At 38.2% G+C, this 16,676-nt stretch overlaps 1 protein-coding gene across 1 annotated transcript in view; it reads right to left on the reverse strand.

The window, feature by feature from the left end:
- The window catches only part of LOC120631965 (5'-3' exoribonuclease 2 homolog), a 37,520-nt gene that overhangs the window by 14,949 nt on the left and 5,895 nt on the right, over positions 1–16,676 (reverse strand). The window contains exons 9-16 of the mRNA XM_039901679.1: positions 15,382–15,468; positions 14,188–14,351; positions 13,452–13,620; positions 12,409–12,498; positions 11,169–11,325; positions 9,619–9,814; positions 7,965–8,161; positions 7,708–7,827 (exon numbers count right to left, since the gene is read on the reverse strand). Coding sequence (XP_039757613.1) covers positions 7,708–7,827; positions 7,965–8,161; positions 9,619–9,814; positions 11,169–11,325; positions 12,409–12,498; positions 13,452–13,620; positions 14,188–14,351; positions 15,382–15,468 — 1,180 coding nt within the window. The remainder of the gene's footprint in view (positions 1–7,707; positions 7,828–7,964; positions 8,162–9,618; positions 9,815–11,168; positions 11,326–12,408; positions 12,499–13,451; positions 13,621–14,187; positions 14,352–15,381; positions 15,469–16,676) is intronic.

Here is a 16,676-nt window from a genome sequence, read left to right on the forward strand (position 1 = left end):
TGAAGTTAGCAAGTCCAGTGTTAATAACACACAAACGTACACAATAAACGATATAAATAAATAAAAAATGACACTACACACATCGCCATCTAGCCCCAAAATAAGCGTAGCTTGTGTTATGGGTGCTAAGATGACTGATGAATATTTTTATGAGTATGCCTTCCGAACTGGTGGTAGAGTCACTACAAACAGTCGGACTTGACGTTTCAAAAGTGCTTATAAGCTAGGCCTACTTGAAATTAATGCATTTGGAATTTAAATTTGAATAATGTACATAAATACTGCCCACTGCGCTAAGCAGCCGACAAAAACGAAAGACGTGTAAGAAACATTAGCGGCTAGTTCTTGCGGTACGTTCACTCGACCTACGCTTTGGGAAGCAGTGGCGCAGACAGCAGGCAAGGCAAACCTGCGATTCGCGCAATAATTAGACGCTGTCGCCGCGCGTGCTCAAGGGGCTAAGCCCGCGACGCCGAGTGCAGAGCCGACGAATAACAGTTTTAGCTTTTTAGGGATCATTTCAAGCAGATACCGCCTCGATGACGCAGCGGCCTGTGCGTGGCTTTGTGAATAACGGGCCATGGGTTCGATTACTTCCATGGCAAATTTAAGTATTGGTCATTTTTAAACTACGGCGATAGCCTAGTAGTATGGACCTTAGTTTCCCTATCAGGAGGAATGAGTTCGATTCCCGGCATGAACTATTTAACATTAACGTCCATAACCTTTCAGAGTTACGTGCATTTTTAATTTATGCAATTAAATACCATGAAAGCATTCTTAGTACACCTCTCAGTTGATCAAAAAATATTCTCTCCTAAGTAGTATAAACTTCAGTTTCCCTATCGGGAGGAATGAGTTCGGTTCCCGACATGAACCTTTTACCATTAACGCACATAACCTTTCAAAGCTACGTGCATTTAGAAAGCATTCTTGGTACACCTCTCAGTTGCTCAAAAAATATTCTCTCCAATTTTGAAATTGCGGTCTGACAGACTGTTAGAATGAGAAGTTTATGAATTTAAAAATACCTGTGTAAAACTGCTATAAGCACCTATGCAAATCCCTAAAACTATCTGGAGTATGGACCTATACGATTTCTATCTTTATGGTTCTATGGTTTTTCTACGGTTTCCTGCATCGTTAAAGAAGACAACGAAATACAAATAAAACGTCATTCGTTCTCAATCCGCACTTTACTTACTTAAGTGATGTCAATCAAAAATCAAATAAGCGTATTCAATTAAAGGAAAACCCGTAGTTGGGGGGTGTACACATAATTAGGCCACGTGCCGCCCCCTACTGGCGTATAATATATCCATTGTCACCTGCGAATATCAACTCTAATACTATTGTTATAAGATACACGACGCTCGTTCTGTTTGGTCTGGATTCAAATTGATTCGAAAACAAAAAAGTGATTAATTGGGGAGTCAAGTTATGAGTTTTTTATTTTTATTTATTGCACTTTGAATATTTCGCAATAAAAGCTATGAGGCAATAAACGCATCATTCTGTGTGTTCGTGCGTTTTGTTCGGCAGGAAGGTAGGGCCGTTATTGTGACAGGTCTCGCCGTACCATTTATTTATGTTCCGATCCGATTTACAGCGCATTCCGATGCAAATCAAAATATAGTTTAGTTTTAAACAATAAAATAGCTCAGAATTAAATATTTGAATTCATCACCATTATTAAAGATTTTAAAGTGAGATTTTCGTGGTTAATCGACATTTCTTAAATATAGTTTAATGGGAACATACCACGATATTATTATGAGACTTGTCAATCGTGGTCACGAAGGGACTGCGAAGGTACGACGATATGTCAAGTTGGATGTCACGGTCAGAATCTGACTACCGCGTTTCCAACATGACATCTTGTAATATTATTGTGGTATGTACCCTTTGAACCATATTCTATCATCATCATCAAAGTCAAAAGTCAAAGTCAAAGTCAAATATGTCTTTATTCAAATAGGCACATAGATGGCACTTTTGATGCGTTGATTATATACAAAATGTGTACATAGCAGTGAGTAGTGATGGTGATAACTATTAACTACAATCTTAAACTTAAAACTAAAGCTACGAGGGTTCCAATCGCGCCCTGGTCTAAGATCAAGCCCACAACAAACTTAGCCGGATGTTCTTTTTGCTATCACTATCTCACATTGTCATTAGAAATTATTTAAAAAGGAACCTGGTTAGAGCAATTGTTCAAATCTACCTCATACCCACAACAGGGCACGGGTCTGCTCCCACGATGAAAAGGGGTTAAGGCCGTAGTCCACCACGCTGGCCCAGTGCTTATTGGTGGACTGCCCACACCTTTGAGAACATTATGGTGAACTCTCCGGCATGCAGGTTTCCTAACGATGTTTTCCCTTCACCGTTGAAACAAGTGATATTTTAATTCCTTAACACAAACTCTAACTAAATACACTTAAATAAATATAATTCAAAAAATTAAAAAGAGGTACGCGCCGGGTTCCCGAAAGTGAAATCGTAGTTCTAACCACTAGGCTATCATCGCTCTATTTCTGATGGAATATTAACGAAACAGTACGTTTCACATTCCTGATATGCGGCACTGTATAAAAAATGTCATAAGCACCTTAAAAATATAAAAAAGTAGCACTTCTGTTCGATAAATACATCGAAGAGGTTAAAAGATATCTTTAGCGGATTAATGAAAAAAAAAATAAGAGTAACTAAAATACGCATTAGCACACCTCGAACAGCTGGATAAAGGCCGCGGTAAAAAAGAAAAAAAGCATAAAAAAAAAGAAAAAAGCTCGATACTGTAGCGTAATCCTCTCCAACCGGATAATAGGAAGCACTTGAGCCGATCGACCCGTTATTGTGAAAAAAAAACGGCCTTATTGACATTGATACACTAAACTCAAGATACAAATGCAGTCTCATTATGGAGTCTTAAAAGAATTAAGATTTGAACAATCGATTTGTTCAAATGTATTTGGTGTGAAGCTTTGGCCGTAGCTAAGTACCTACCTTGCCGCTAAGCGATTTAGCATTCCGACCTGATACCGCGTAGAAACAGACTAGGAGTCTGAGTTTCAAATAACTGCCTTATCTTTAACAGATCAGCCTGTGATCGAGTGACGGCCGATTGGCACAGTGGGTAGCGACCCTCGGAGTCCAAGGCCGTGGCTTCGATTCCCACGACTGGAAAATGTTTGTGTGATGAACGTGAATGTTTTTCAGTGTTTGGGTGTTAATATGTATATTATAAGTTTTTATGTATATTATTCATAAAAATATTTATCACTCATCTTAGTACCCATAACACAAGCTACGCTTACTTTGGCGCTAGGTGGCCATGTGTGTATTGTATATTTATTTATTTATTATTTAATATGGTATTAGACTGCATCATAACTTACTACAAGGTGTGGTTGTAGTTAAGGGCTAACTTGTAGTGGATTAAAAATATATGTGGCATAACGTCCTTGGCATAACGTCGCAATAGATAGGCATGTTTGACTTTGGCTGCGTTAAACACGCATGTGTTCATGGAGTCCCCTTACGGTACATATTTGCTGATAAATGGGCTAATCGTTTAAGTCTGATCCTACATTTTAGTGAGAATTTATAATATTGCACTTTTTTTTTCCATAATCATCAAATTTATTTCATGCTATTTAGTGTTGTAATCAATTCATTTGATTTGTCAAATATTCTAGTTTATTTTAATTTATATTGTGTTGCAAACAATAGATTTAATTACTGTAATTGGCTGGGTCCGTTCTAGTTAAATTTTAATAACAATAAATAAATAAATGTTGTGTTGTTATGTTTTTAGACAAACTTCAACTTCAAACCTAACCTTTAAAATTTCTTATCTTTTATATTTATATATATTTTATCGTTTTAATTTTCGAGTTTTTCGAGTATTTTTTAACGATATATCGGATGAAAGCCTTACTATGAATACCTATCTTATGTGGGACTTATAGGAATTACCTTAGGATGTAGAGCATCGTGTGTTAAGATACATGTCTATCGATGATTGTATCGACGGTGTTCTTACATCGACGCCTATTGTCCTCGCAACCCCCGATAATTATTATTTTCGTAGTTGGCGACACTGCATCGGACAATGGCGTCCCTTCGCACTTCCTGTTTGCTTTCGCGCGCTATTACACGTCAATGCCCTGAGGGACGATAGGCCAATTTGAATTTGGAATTTCGTATAATAGATTCCATTCAGCCGTCTTTGTGTTAGTAATTTTTGTTTTCTCTGTCCGCGGCAAAGGAATTTAACGTATCATGCCAATGTTTAGTTCGGTAATTGCATGTTCCGTTGTTACTTTGTAATCGATCTAAAAATTGTTTAAGCCAAAGATTATATCCCATGCATTCGTACTAATGGATCGATGAGATAAGAAAACTTTTTTTATATATGTATCTAAACCTGCGCTTGGATTATAATCATCATAGATGGTAATTCATGCTTAACAAAATACAAAAAAAAAACATTATTAATTTATTTCAAGTATGCCTGATATAAGCACTTTTGAAACGTCAAGTTTGCCTGTTTGCAGTTCTGTACCACCGGTTGGGAAGGTAGATTTTGCCGAGAAGAAGCCAAAAACTCAGCAGTTGCTCTTCACCAACATCATTTACAGTCATTTTTAATTTAATTGCATTATACCAATCCACTGGGGCAGCGTGGAGAACTAAGGCCTTAACCCTATATAACAACTGTAATAAATATAGCAATTGTAGCTACAATTTCGATTACCTGCTTTACCTGTGAATTCGATTTTTGTTTCGATTGACCACCGAGGAGAGAGGTTTATACCTAGCGTAGGTATAGTTAGTTTTTGTATGTCCACGTTAAATGATAAGAATAATAAAAGTTTTAACTGAGAACTAAGAAGAAGTTATGTATCTTGCAGAAGTATATACATAACTTGAACCTATGTTTTTTTAACAATAAACAATTAAGCGGAGTTAACCTTAAAATATAGTCGTATATTGTCGCGGACTGTTTTTAGAACTTTAAAGAAACAATTCTGACAATAACGACTTAATTCCGTCGTTTTGGCGTAACGTTTACCGTTCACACATCGCACGCATCTATATCTCTAAAAGTTCTTTTCAGTTTTCAGGTTAATATATAGCCTATGACACTCCACAATAACTTAGCTTTGTATTGGTTAAATAATTTTGAAAATTGTTTCAGTAGATCCAGAGATTACCCCTTACAACGTAACAAACACACAAACATTACCTCTTTATTAAAGATAAACAACAACACAATATGGTGGTACAACATATCTATACCTCTTTAGTAATCCACCAGTATGTATTTGTATTTTTGGGAATATTCTCTGAGGTGCACACTAGAGTGTATTCATCCATTAGTTCGAAGATCAAAAACACGCTACTGTAGCTCTTATTCACACTATTATATAAGATACAAGCGGACCCCAGCGCCATCTGTCGGGCTGATTTGTGAATCTAAACCATCCTGGGTGCCACCCAAAGGCATACCAAAAAATTCATTTAAATCGGTCCAGCCGTTTAGGAGGAGTTCAGTGACATACACACGCACACAAGAATTATATATATAAAGATTGATAATGTTACTTTAATAAATTAGTGTTTTAACGCGGGCAAAACTGAGTGCAATGCTTGTCAAAGCTGGGGCCTAATGAGCCGAAAGTTGGTGACCACGTTTTATTGCGAGGCGCACTGTTCCAAAACTTTGATTTAACCCTTCCACAGTCGGGTAAAAAGGCAAATTAATGGCCGCAAACTTGAATTTGAACTCTAACGCATAACAAATAAGGTTTAAGTTTGAAATAACAAACAATGACTACCAATTAGCAGGCGAGGCTGTGCTTTGTCTAGTTGATCGGACCTTTGTTCTGACTTCTGAACGAGGAACAAGCGGGCTTGTTAATTAGTGCGGAGGACAGTTGTCACAGTATAATACCACAGTATACGAAATAGATACAGTAGTTCCAAAGCTTTGATCTTATGCGAAATGCTGACGTTGTCTAGACATCGGAGTGACACGACACTTGTCACAGCATAGAACCACAGCATACAAAAGAGATACAGTAGTTCCACACCTTTGACCTCATGCTAAAATCCTACATCGTCTAGACAACCCCGAGACACGACATTTTCCACAGTATACGGAAGAGATACAGTAGTTCCACACCTTTGATCTCGTGCTAATTGCCGACAGTGTCTTGAAAACGCCATGACACGGCAGTTGTCACAGCATAGTACCACAGTATACGAAAGAGATACAGTAGTTCTACTCCTTTGATCTCGTGCTAAATACCGACATTGTCTTGACAACGCCATGACACGTCAGTTGTCATAGCATAGTACCACAGTATACGACAGAGATACAGTAATTCCACACCTTTGATCTCATGCTAAATGCCAACAGTCTAGAAACCACGCGACGCCGCGACACTACAGTTGTCACAGTACATGCAAGTGGTACAGTAGTTTAACGCTTTGATCTTGTACTAAATGCCGACACTATAAAGACAACGCCGCGGCACTACAGTTGCCACATTTCACCACTGCAGTATATTGAAGTGATACAATAGCTTTACGCCTTTGACCTTTAGACACTTCAGTTGCCTCAGTTTTGGGGCAATTTGGGATTTTATAACTTCCATGGGTTTTTCTGGTCACATCTGATGGAAAGCTTCGGCCGTGGCTATTTACTATTTACACTTACTATTTATTTATTTACACTATCAACAATGACGCCAAGCAATCATAAGCTCGCTTGTAGTGGAATAAAAAAGGAGCCGACAACACGCTGTCGGGTAATCTATTTCAATAGCGTACGTAGTATTTTATTAATTAAAAATGACTCTACACTCACAAACGAATGCGTCGCTCGAGTGGGGAGCGAGTAATAAATAACGTCACTAATTACGGCTGCGATCGGCCGCGGGGGGCGGGGCGCGTGACACAATTACCGGATGTGACGCGTGCCCCGGATTATGTTTACCAACAAACATGTTGGACGATTGACAAACGCTCGCATTGTTTTTGGACGTCAACCAAACGTCAACTCGACAAGTTGTAAGTTTATATTCCCGAAGTTTATTGGAAAATCCTAATTTAATATAGCTAGTAGTATATTCACACACATACACGCACACACACACACGAGCACACACCCAAACATAAACACACCATACACACCAAGACACACTACTCAATCGTTTTATTTTTATTTTATCTTGTCTTTGCTATAGAAGAGTGAGGCCTCCTGACACAGATATTTTGAAGCTTACTGGGAGGTCTCCACAACATGTATCATTTACGTGTAAGAAACGAAATAAACAATTTTTATTTTTATTTTATTTATTATTTCGGCTATTTCTTTATTAGAAATATAGATTAGATTAAAAGTTTGGGGATGATTGTTGCGACTTCTTAGTTCTTAGTGCCATTGTTGCCGATTCTGTTGTATCATCATCACATTAACCTATTACGGGCCCACTACAGCGCACGAGTCCCCTCACACAATGAGAAGAGTTTAGACCGTAGCCCACCAAGCTGGCGCAGTGCGGATTGATGGACTCCACACACCTTTGAGAACATCTCAGGCATTCAGGCTTCCTCACGATGTTTTTTTCTCACCGTTAATTAAAACAAGTGATATTTAATTGCGTAAATTAAAAAAAAAATTGCACTCACTGTGCTGCAACTGCTGCGGCGGCGGAACGTTGGAGTAGGCCCCCGAGCGGGACAGCTGGTGCCCCAACATGCGGTGGCCGGCTGCCTCCAGCGACGCAACCGTGTTGGACCGGACCATACCTGCGTGCAAGAAACACTTCATTATGAATAAAGTTTATTTCGGTAAGAAACAAAGCGGAATCAATATATCGACGAATCCCGCCCCTGTAGTGAGCCGGTTATTGGTTGATATGATGATGATGAGAGTTAACACTTACCGATCTGCGGTCTCCAATTCCTGTTCTCCTGTTGCGAGAGGTTGCCGGGCTTCAACACCCGAGGGGGCTCGGTGGCGCCGTGCAGTCTTCGCGACGGGAACACGAAGTCGTCCGGGTACTGAGGGTCCTGGTAGCGCACGCACAGCACCTGGTTGCCCAGCACTGGCGCCAAGCCGACAACCGGTGACGCTAGTTGCCTGGGGAAATTGGTTCAGGTCGCATCGCTACTTCACCTATAGCCTAGTGGGTAACGCTTCGGTTTTCTTTCGGTGGAGACTGTATTCGAGCCCCGGCACGCACCATTTACTTTTCGGAGTTAGGTGCGTTTTTATTTTAAGCAATTAAAATGGCACTTTAGCTTTAAACGGCGAAGGAAAACATCGTGTGGAAACCTGAGAATTCTCCATAATTTTCTCAAAGGTGTATGAAGTCCACCAATCCGCACTTGGCCAGCGTGGTGGACTGCGGCCTAAACCCTTCTCATTGTGGGAGGAGACCCGTGCCCCGTATTGGGCCGGTAATGGGTTGATATGGTGATGACTACGACAACGCACACATCGCCATCTAGCCCCAAAGTAAGCGAAGCTTGCGTTTATAGACTAAGGATGACTGATGAATATTTTTATGAATAGTATACATAAATACTTATAGTATACATATAAACACCCAGACACTGAAAAACATTCATGTTCATCACACAAACATTTTCCAGTTGTGGGAATCGAACCCACGGCCTTGGACTCAGAAAGCAGGGTCGCTGCAAACTGCGCCAATCGGCCGTCCAATAATTCTGTACATAACACAAGCTACACTTACTTTGGGGCTAGATGGCGATGTGTGCGTTGTCGTAGTATATAAGTTATTTGTTTATTTATAACCTCTCCTTTCTGTAAGTCGGTTGATTATCAACTGTTTATTACAAAATTAATATTCATTTTTATTATTAAATACGAAATACAAAAATTCACCATATATCAGGTTTAATAATAATAAGAAATCCTTTATTGCCATTCACTATTGTTAATACAAGATTTTTAACTAAATGTTTATCAATTAATATTAACAATATGGCATATGGCGGCAAACTCAGCCTTATGCTGTGCATTAGCAACAATGCTCAGCGCTGATTTTCAGTCTGCACCAGTATCAAACTGAGCAAACAACCGCGTCGCCCGTTGCGTGATTACTATAACAAGAGTTAATTTTTAATAAAAATAAATGAAATGAATTGTAAAAAAGAGCAAATCAAAACAAACACAAACAGTACAGTATTTAACAGTATAAAGTAAACAAGTTTACCCTCCGCCTATAGATGTTTCACATCAAGACGTTTCCCACCACTTTTTGCCTTACTGCTCTGCTAAATGCTTTTAAAATTTTCTAATATTGTAAATTAACTGTACTTTGTCGGCAATGTTTAGTCTATATTATATAAGATTGTTATTATATATGTAGCAAGTTTCTTCCATATAATGACTGTTTTTGCCAAATAAAAAAAAAAAAAAAAAAATCAAAAACACTAAATAAAACACACAGGTACAATGGGCGGCTTTATCGCTAAAAACTGCTCCCTGCCAGGCTATTGTGTTAGTATTGATTGTTTCATTTTTTTTTTTATTGTTTTATTGGGATTTGTGACGTTGCCCGCACTCACCCGCCGATGCACACGTCGTCCTTGCAGAGCATGACGTCACCGCGCACGCCCTCGCAGCGGAAGGGGTATCGCTGCTCGTCGTCGATGAGTTTGCGCAGCGCCGGCCCCGCCTCCTGGTACAGCGCCAGCAGGAACTCGTAGCCCTTGTTGGCCGGCGCCACGTACAGGCGGTCGTGCCCCTTGATGTTGCGGTATACTGCGGGAACGCAAGCCTCATTACGGATGTTTCATAACAAATTACCGAATGAAATCGAACTCGGTCGCTGCCCACTGCGCCAATCGGCCATCAATATGTAATATACTAGCGGACCCCAGCGCCATCTGTCGGGCTAATTTGTGAATCTAAACCATCCAGGGTGCCACCCAAACGCATACAAAAAAATTCATTCAAATCAGTCCAGCCGTCTAGGAAGAGTTCAGTGACATACACACGCATACAAGAAATATATATAACTAGCGGACCCCAACGCCATCTGTCGGGCTGATTTGTGAATCTAAACCATCCAGGGTGCCACCAAAACGCATACCAAAAAATTCATTCAAATCAGTCCAGCCGTCTAGGCGGAGTTCAGTGACATACACACGCATACAAGAAATATATATATAACTAGCGGAGCCCAGCGCCATCTGTCGGGCTGATTTGTGAATCTAAACCATCCAGGGTGCCACCAAAACGCATACCAAAAAATTCATTCAAATCTGTCCAGCCGTTTAGGAGGAGTTCAGTGACATACACACGCACACAAGAAATATATATAGAAAGATAAAGATGAAAAAAAACAACGCTCTCACATACATAAAAGAACATCCGAATCGGTAACCTCCTACTTTTTGAAGTCAGTTAAATAAAGACAGTCAAATGCCCTATTGTGTGTAGTAGTAGTATTTTAACTTTATATTAAAGGATACATTTAATGAAGTTAAAATACAGACGGTGCATTCAGTACATATCTGAATATTTAATTTATGTCCATAAAAATATAGCTCTCAATAAGTTCAAACATTATATAAAACGTAACCGTACAAAAAACATTTTAGTTATAATGCTCAGGATTACTTGAACGATAACTAGCTTGGATGTGTAAATTGCTCTAACTTCATAGCATAATATAAATTTACTGTAAGATGGTGATAACAAAAAAAATACCTGGCTAAGTTTGTTGTGGGCTGTTCTTAGACTCGTGCCCTGTAGTAGGCCGGTAATGGGTTAATACTAATAATATAATAACATTTATTTATTTGCCAAATTGTGGGTACATAACAAGTACACATTTCATTAAACAGACCCTTCACAATCGACTGTCACAGAGAGTGTGCAAATGTTTTTTAAAAATAAAAAATAAAATTACAATTACAAATTTTGTTGTACGGTTACAAAAAGTTAACTAAGTAGCTATACTACTGTCACTAATAGAGATATATTATATGTATGATGTGATGAAGAGTTGGTGAAACATTTTTTTACGCAATAAATTTATGACTACGCATTTTATTTAGGCGATTCGTAGGTTAATTATAAAAGGGGCATAGCTAAAGTAACTTATACTCACTCTCTGCCTGCGTCAAGTCCTTATAGTAAGGTTCGAGGGCTTTGAACAGGCGTGACTCGTCCACGAAGGGCAGCAGGGCGACGCCTTGCCACGCGAACTTCTTGCCGTTCAGATCGATCTTGAAGTCCGTCGGGTAGAAGTCGATTATGGGGGAAAACTGAAAAAAGATGCAAAGACAAAATTAATTAGTACCATTTTTATCTTTTGTTTGTGAACAGTTTTTTTATTAGTAGATTTTCTTAAAAGAATTAATTGCAGGGGAAATATTAAGCTCGCGTTTAGGGTAATTTCGTTACAACATTGAGAGAGAAAAATCCTTTGTCTTGAGCAATAAAGACGACATTAGGTGATTTATTCTTACTCATATTTAAGTAAGTATGATATTATTATTTTTTATATTTATTATTTTGTGTGTAATCTGGATAAATAATAATAATAATAAATATAATACGTCAATACACACATCGCCTTCTAGCCCCAAAGTAAGCACAGCTTGTGTTATGAATACTAATATAGCTGATGGATATCTTTATGAATATAATACACGTAAACACTTATAATATACTGATAAATACCCAGCCATTGAAAAACATTCATGTTCATCACACAAAAACATTTTCCAGTTGTGGGAATCGAACCCACGGCCTTGGACTCAGAAAGCAGGCTCGCTGCCCACTGCGCCAGTCTGCCGTCTCGTGTCGTTCGTGTTCGGATAAGTATTAGTGTGTAATTATTCGTAAGTATGTATTTAAATAAAACCCCACCAAACGGTTTCTCGTGGTATTCCTAATCCAAAGGTTGCTTGGAAGAGGATCTATTGAGACCAGGGACGGATTCGATTCCCGGCGGCAGATAATTGGGAATTTATAATTTCTGAATTTTCCCTGGTCTGGTCTGGTGGGAGACTTCGTCCGTGGCTAGTTACCACCCTACCGAAAAAGGCTTAATGCTAAGCGATTTAGCGTTCCGATACGATTAAGTTACAACCTTATCAGTGGTTAGTGGTTACAACCTTATCAGTGGCGTGCACTGGGTTTCATACAGCAGGAAAATTGCATAAAACGGCAACGGCAAAAATCCTCCTTTTATACGAGTTAAATGTATAAATTTTAGGGTAGGCACTGCTTTTGTGCATGTACGAAGTGCACGCCACTGCACCGTAGACTGCATCTTCACTTCCGAGCAGATTGTAGTTTTGTAGTAAAATTTAAAAAAAAACACCAGGCGTTCTAGTACTCACCGGGTCGCTCATGAGCTTGGCCCACGGCTGCGGCACGTGCTGCGAGCTGGCGGCCGGGAACACGCCCATCAGTTGCTCCAGTGGACGAAACTGCAAGCGTTGTATCAATCGTAAACATTAAATAAACCATGCTTAAATTCAAAATTCAAAAATTCCTTATTCATGTAGTCCTACCCCAGGCACTTATGAAGCGTTCATACATATATGTTTACATAAGGGGATGGTGATAACTTCGTTCGCCAACTTACTCCTAGAGCTACGAGAATTCAAACGCTCCCTGTGTGCTGAGTGCGAGATTTTTCATCTATTCAATCGCGTAAAAGTTATCTATAATTTGTATGGCGTTAAAAGAGCGCCATCTAAGGACCACACACCGCCATCTAGCCCCAAAGTAAGCGTAGCTTGGTGTTATGGTTGCCAAGATGACTATCATTAAGATGAATATTTTGAATATTATACATAAATTCTATAATATACAGACTCTGAAAACAATCATGTTATAAAATAAAATAAATGATAATTAATAATGAATTACAATATTGAATTATAAAATAAATAAATGTTGTATTACACACACACGATCATTTTCCAGTTGTGGAAATCAAATCCACAGCCTTGCACTCAGAAAGGACCATGCCGCCGTTGTATAAACACATTTATACTTAAGCTATTTATTTATAGATATTTACGAGTGAAATAGGGCTCCGCTAGTAAAGTATAGAAACAAAAAAGCAGCTACTTTTTGAGAAAAAAAAATTGTTCGAATATATATATAAAATCGAATACGTTCAGTCACGCTCACTATGAGAATACCATCATCATCGTCATCATCATGATAAACACATTTATACTACTAAAACACTTATAATACTAGTATAGATATATTAAACATTTATTTAGAGCTATTTACGGGTGAAACAAAGCTCAGCTAGTAAAGAATAGAAATAAAAAGCAGCTAGCAAGCATCAAACGAAAATTGATAAAAAAAAATCGAATCCGTTCCACCATCCGTGACGCTCACTATCTTTTAGAATTATACTCACAGGTATTGTGCCCTTTTCGAACTGAGTGGACAGGCCCTGCACGTTGACGAAGTCGGAGGCGAAGGGCGCGTAGTGGTAGGGGAAGTACCACTTCCAGCTGGCGCAGCCCTGGTAGTAGTAGCGCAGCACCCAGCACAGCCCGCGCACGTACTGCAGCGCCACGCGGTACCTGCCGCGCACAGGACTCGTGACCACACAGTGACATACAATCGCTAAAATATTGTATTTATCTAACGATATATGATTCATGTATTATGAAAAACGTACTCTATTCATATTCGAAATGAGATTAATATTTATTATCAATTAAAAAAAACTGCAAAATTCAGCGAACCGCTACAGGGGCAACGCCGATTTCAAAATTATGACGTCATTGCTACATAAAAATAATTTTGAACTTCGAAAATCTCTGCGTTCCGAGTAATTTGAGACTATAGAATATCGGTGTACGGTCATGACACCCGGCGAGCGGTTACAAAACATTTATATTCTGCAAAAATAACATATTTTTTGGATATAGTAGATACGTAAGAACATTATAGGGCAGTTTTTCAAAATAAGTCATCATGCGTACTTGACAACATATTTTGGAAATGTGCCTTAAAAAGTTCTAAGTTTGTATTAAACGTAAGCTTATAAAATAGTCATATATATAGTGTAAAGGTCTACGTTAGTAATAAAAAAAAATTTAATAGGCTATAACAGTATCATCATATTATGTTAAACCCAGTCTCACCTGAATTCCAGATTGTCCCGGGCGACTTCGAACTTGCTCTCATAGTAGCGCTCCTTGAAGCCCTCCTCCCAGAGACGCACCTCGTCGTGCTTCTCATCGTCGTCGTCATCTAGACCCGCCTCGGCAGCCGAGCGCTTCCGACTGCGGTTGTCCGCTTGCTCGTTCTGTACATAGAATAGAATAGAATAGAGCAGAACAGAACACAACAGAACAGAACAGATTAGAATAGAAAAGAAAAGAACCGAACAACGAACGGAATAGAATATAATACAATAGAAAAGAACAGAACAGAACAGATTAGAATAAAATAGAAAAGAATAGAAATGAAAAGAATAGAATAGAATAGAAATAGATCTTTATTTTAATAATACACACGAATTTCATAGATGACATTTAAATACCAAAGTCATTAGCTGGCGTGCATAGAAACAATCGGTTGATGAACAAATAAAATATATTAAATACAATACAATATAGTGCTAATAATAATGAGAATTAAATATATAAATGAATCAAATAAGTCAGAAATATTAGTTTGAAAGCACGTAGTTAGGTTAAGATTAGTTTATAAAGTGTGTCAATGAATACCAATATAATACTTCACAGGCTTTAGAGGTACATAATGTAATGTGTCAGATTACTTATCTGTAAAACAGATGATCTTATAGCTTTTGAGTAAACCACTGCCATAGTTTTTACTGAAAGAAATCAGATGCAGCCCTAACATCAAATACCTAAATAAAATCATGTTACTCCTGTCACTTTAAAGTACGAGACGCGTAGCGTAGGTTCTATGCGCGTGTCGGTCTTTGAACTTCAATAGGGTTGTCATAAATAAACACTTGTTGTAAAGAATGTTTTGAATAGATATATCATTGAATTGTTTTGTATAGAAAAATAAATATGCTTATTTCGATTTAATATTTTTACATGGTTGAATCCTTATGAAATATACTAATATAATAAAGTAATAAACATATTATTAGTTTATTATATCAGTATATTTTACCATCCACCACGCTGGCCCTGTGCGAATTGGTGGACTCCCCACACCTTTGAGAACATAACAGAGAACTAAGGCATACAGGGTTCCTACCGTTGAAGCAAGTGATATTTATATTGCTTAGAACGCACATAACTTAGAAAAAAAAAGAACATTTATTATTATTAGTTCGAATTTCAAACTCAGCTTACCGCGGTCACGGCCTGCATTCCGGCCAGGCGAATGTTGGCTGCTTCCTGTCGAGGGTTGTCTACTGGTCTTGCAGCTGCGCCCAGTCGCTGAAAGCAGGTGATTATTTAGGACTGGGGTAATGTAACATCTGACGTCATGGGCGCCGGGACAAATCCCCAGCGTAACACGGGATTAAGAGTAACTCCTGAGCCTCGCAAGCGTGTTGCATCTAAAGTCCTGCGTCCTGCGGTTTAGGGGCGCCCAAAATAAGAAAGTACAGTAAAATCTAGTTAAGTTTTTTTATATGCCACCTGTTCACCCTTTACTGCAATTTCACCGGCTGGTAAGTGATGATGCTGTCTGAGATGAAATACAGCTAACCTCTTATGAGAATGGCAGTTATATTAATCTGTATCTACGAAACATAATACCGGACAAATTATAATAAGGAAATCTATTTTAACAATGTCTCGAGTTAAATTACTGCTGTTATCGTCGTCACTCAACGTTATAATTTGAAACTAAATACTAAATAATTATTTACAATAACACGTCAATATAACGTTTCGGAGATATAGATAAATTGCAAACTATATCCTCGCATTGCAAAGTTGATTTTCCGGTTATATCATCTGTCTTCTACATAAAGTCTACAGTACTGAATTTAATAATAACAGTGCGGAATTCATTTGTTTTCAGAAGACGTCGCCACTGGTTATTCAAGTTTTTAGTCATGTCAGGTATTTGAAAGGGTTTTATATGTCTCAACCATAACACTATTTTAAAGTTTACATAGGTTTATTTCGGCACGATTTTCAGTATTTTGTATAAATAAATTCAAATGAACAAAAATGGCGCTAAAACGCTCGGTTTGGAGTCACGTGACTGAAATTGAGTCACAAGTCTATACAAATGTAAAAAATCATAATTAACTGCAGTTTCGCTTATTAAAGTCTATTTTGAAACATTTACTTTGGAGAAAAAATGGTTTATAGACTATTTTTGGATATATGAGGAAAGTTCTAAGAGAGACCTTACGTTGTCGCGCACGAATATGATCTATGTTAAGTTTCTAGTAATAAAATCCCTTCTAACAATAGCAGTACCACATTGTTAACAGTCTCATGACGTCACAAGACTGTAACCAGAGATTCAACCAATCAATAGCGTTTCTGACCACGTGACATAGGCTCGCAAAAAAAAAACATTTTATATTATGATTTATAGAAAATCTATAATATATTATCTTGTTTTGTAGAATTTAAAAATAACAATCTGAAGGATTGCACCAACACAAGTGATATTTTTAATACCG

The sequence above is a fragment of the Pararge aegeria genome, chromosome 19 (genome assembly GCF_905163445.1).
Source record: "Pararge aegeria chromosome 19, ilParAegt1.1, whole genome shotgun sequence".
Taxonomy (NCBI): Eukaryota; Metazoa; Arthropoda; class Insecta; order Lepidoptera; family Nymphalidae; genus Pararge; species Pararge aegeria.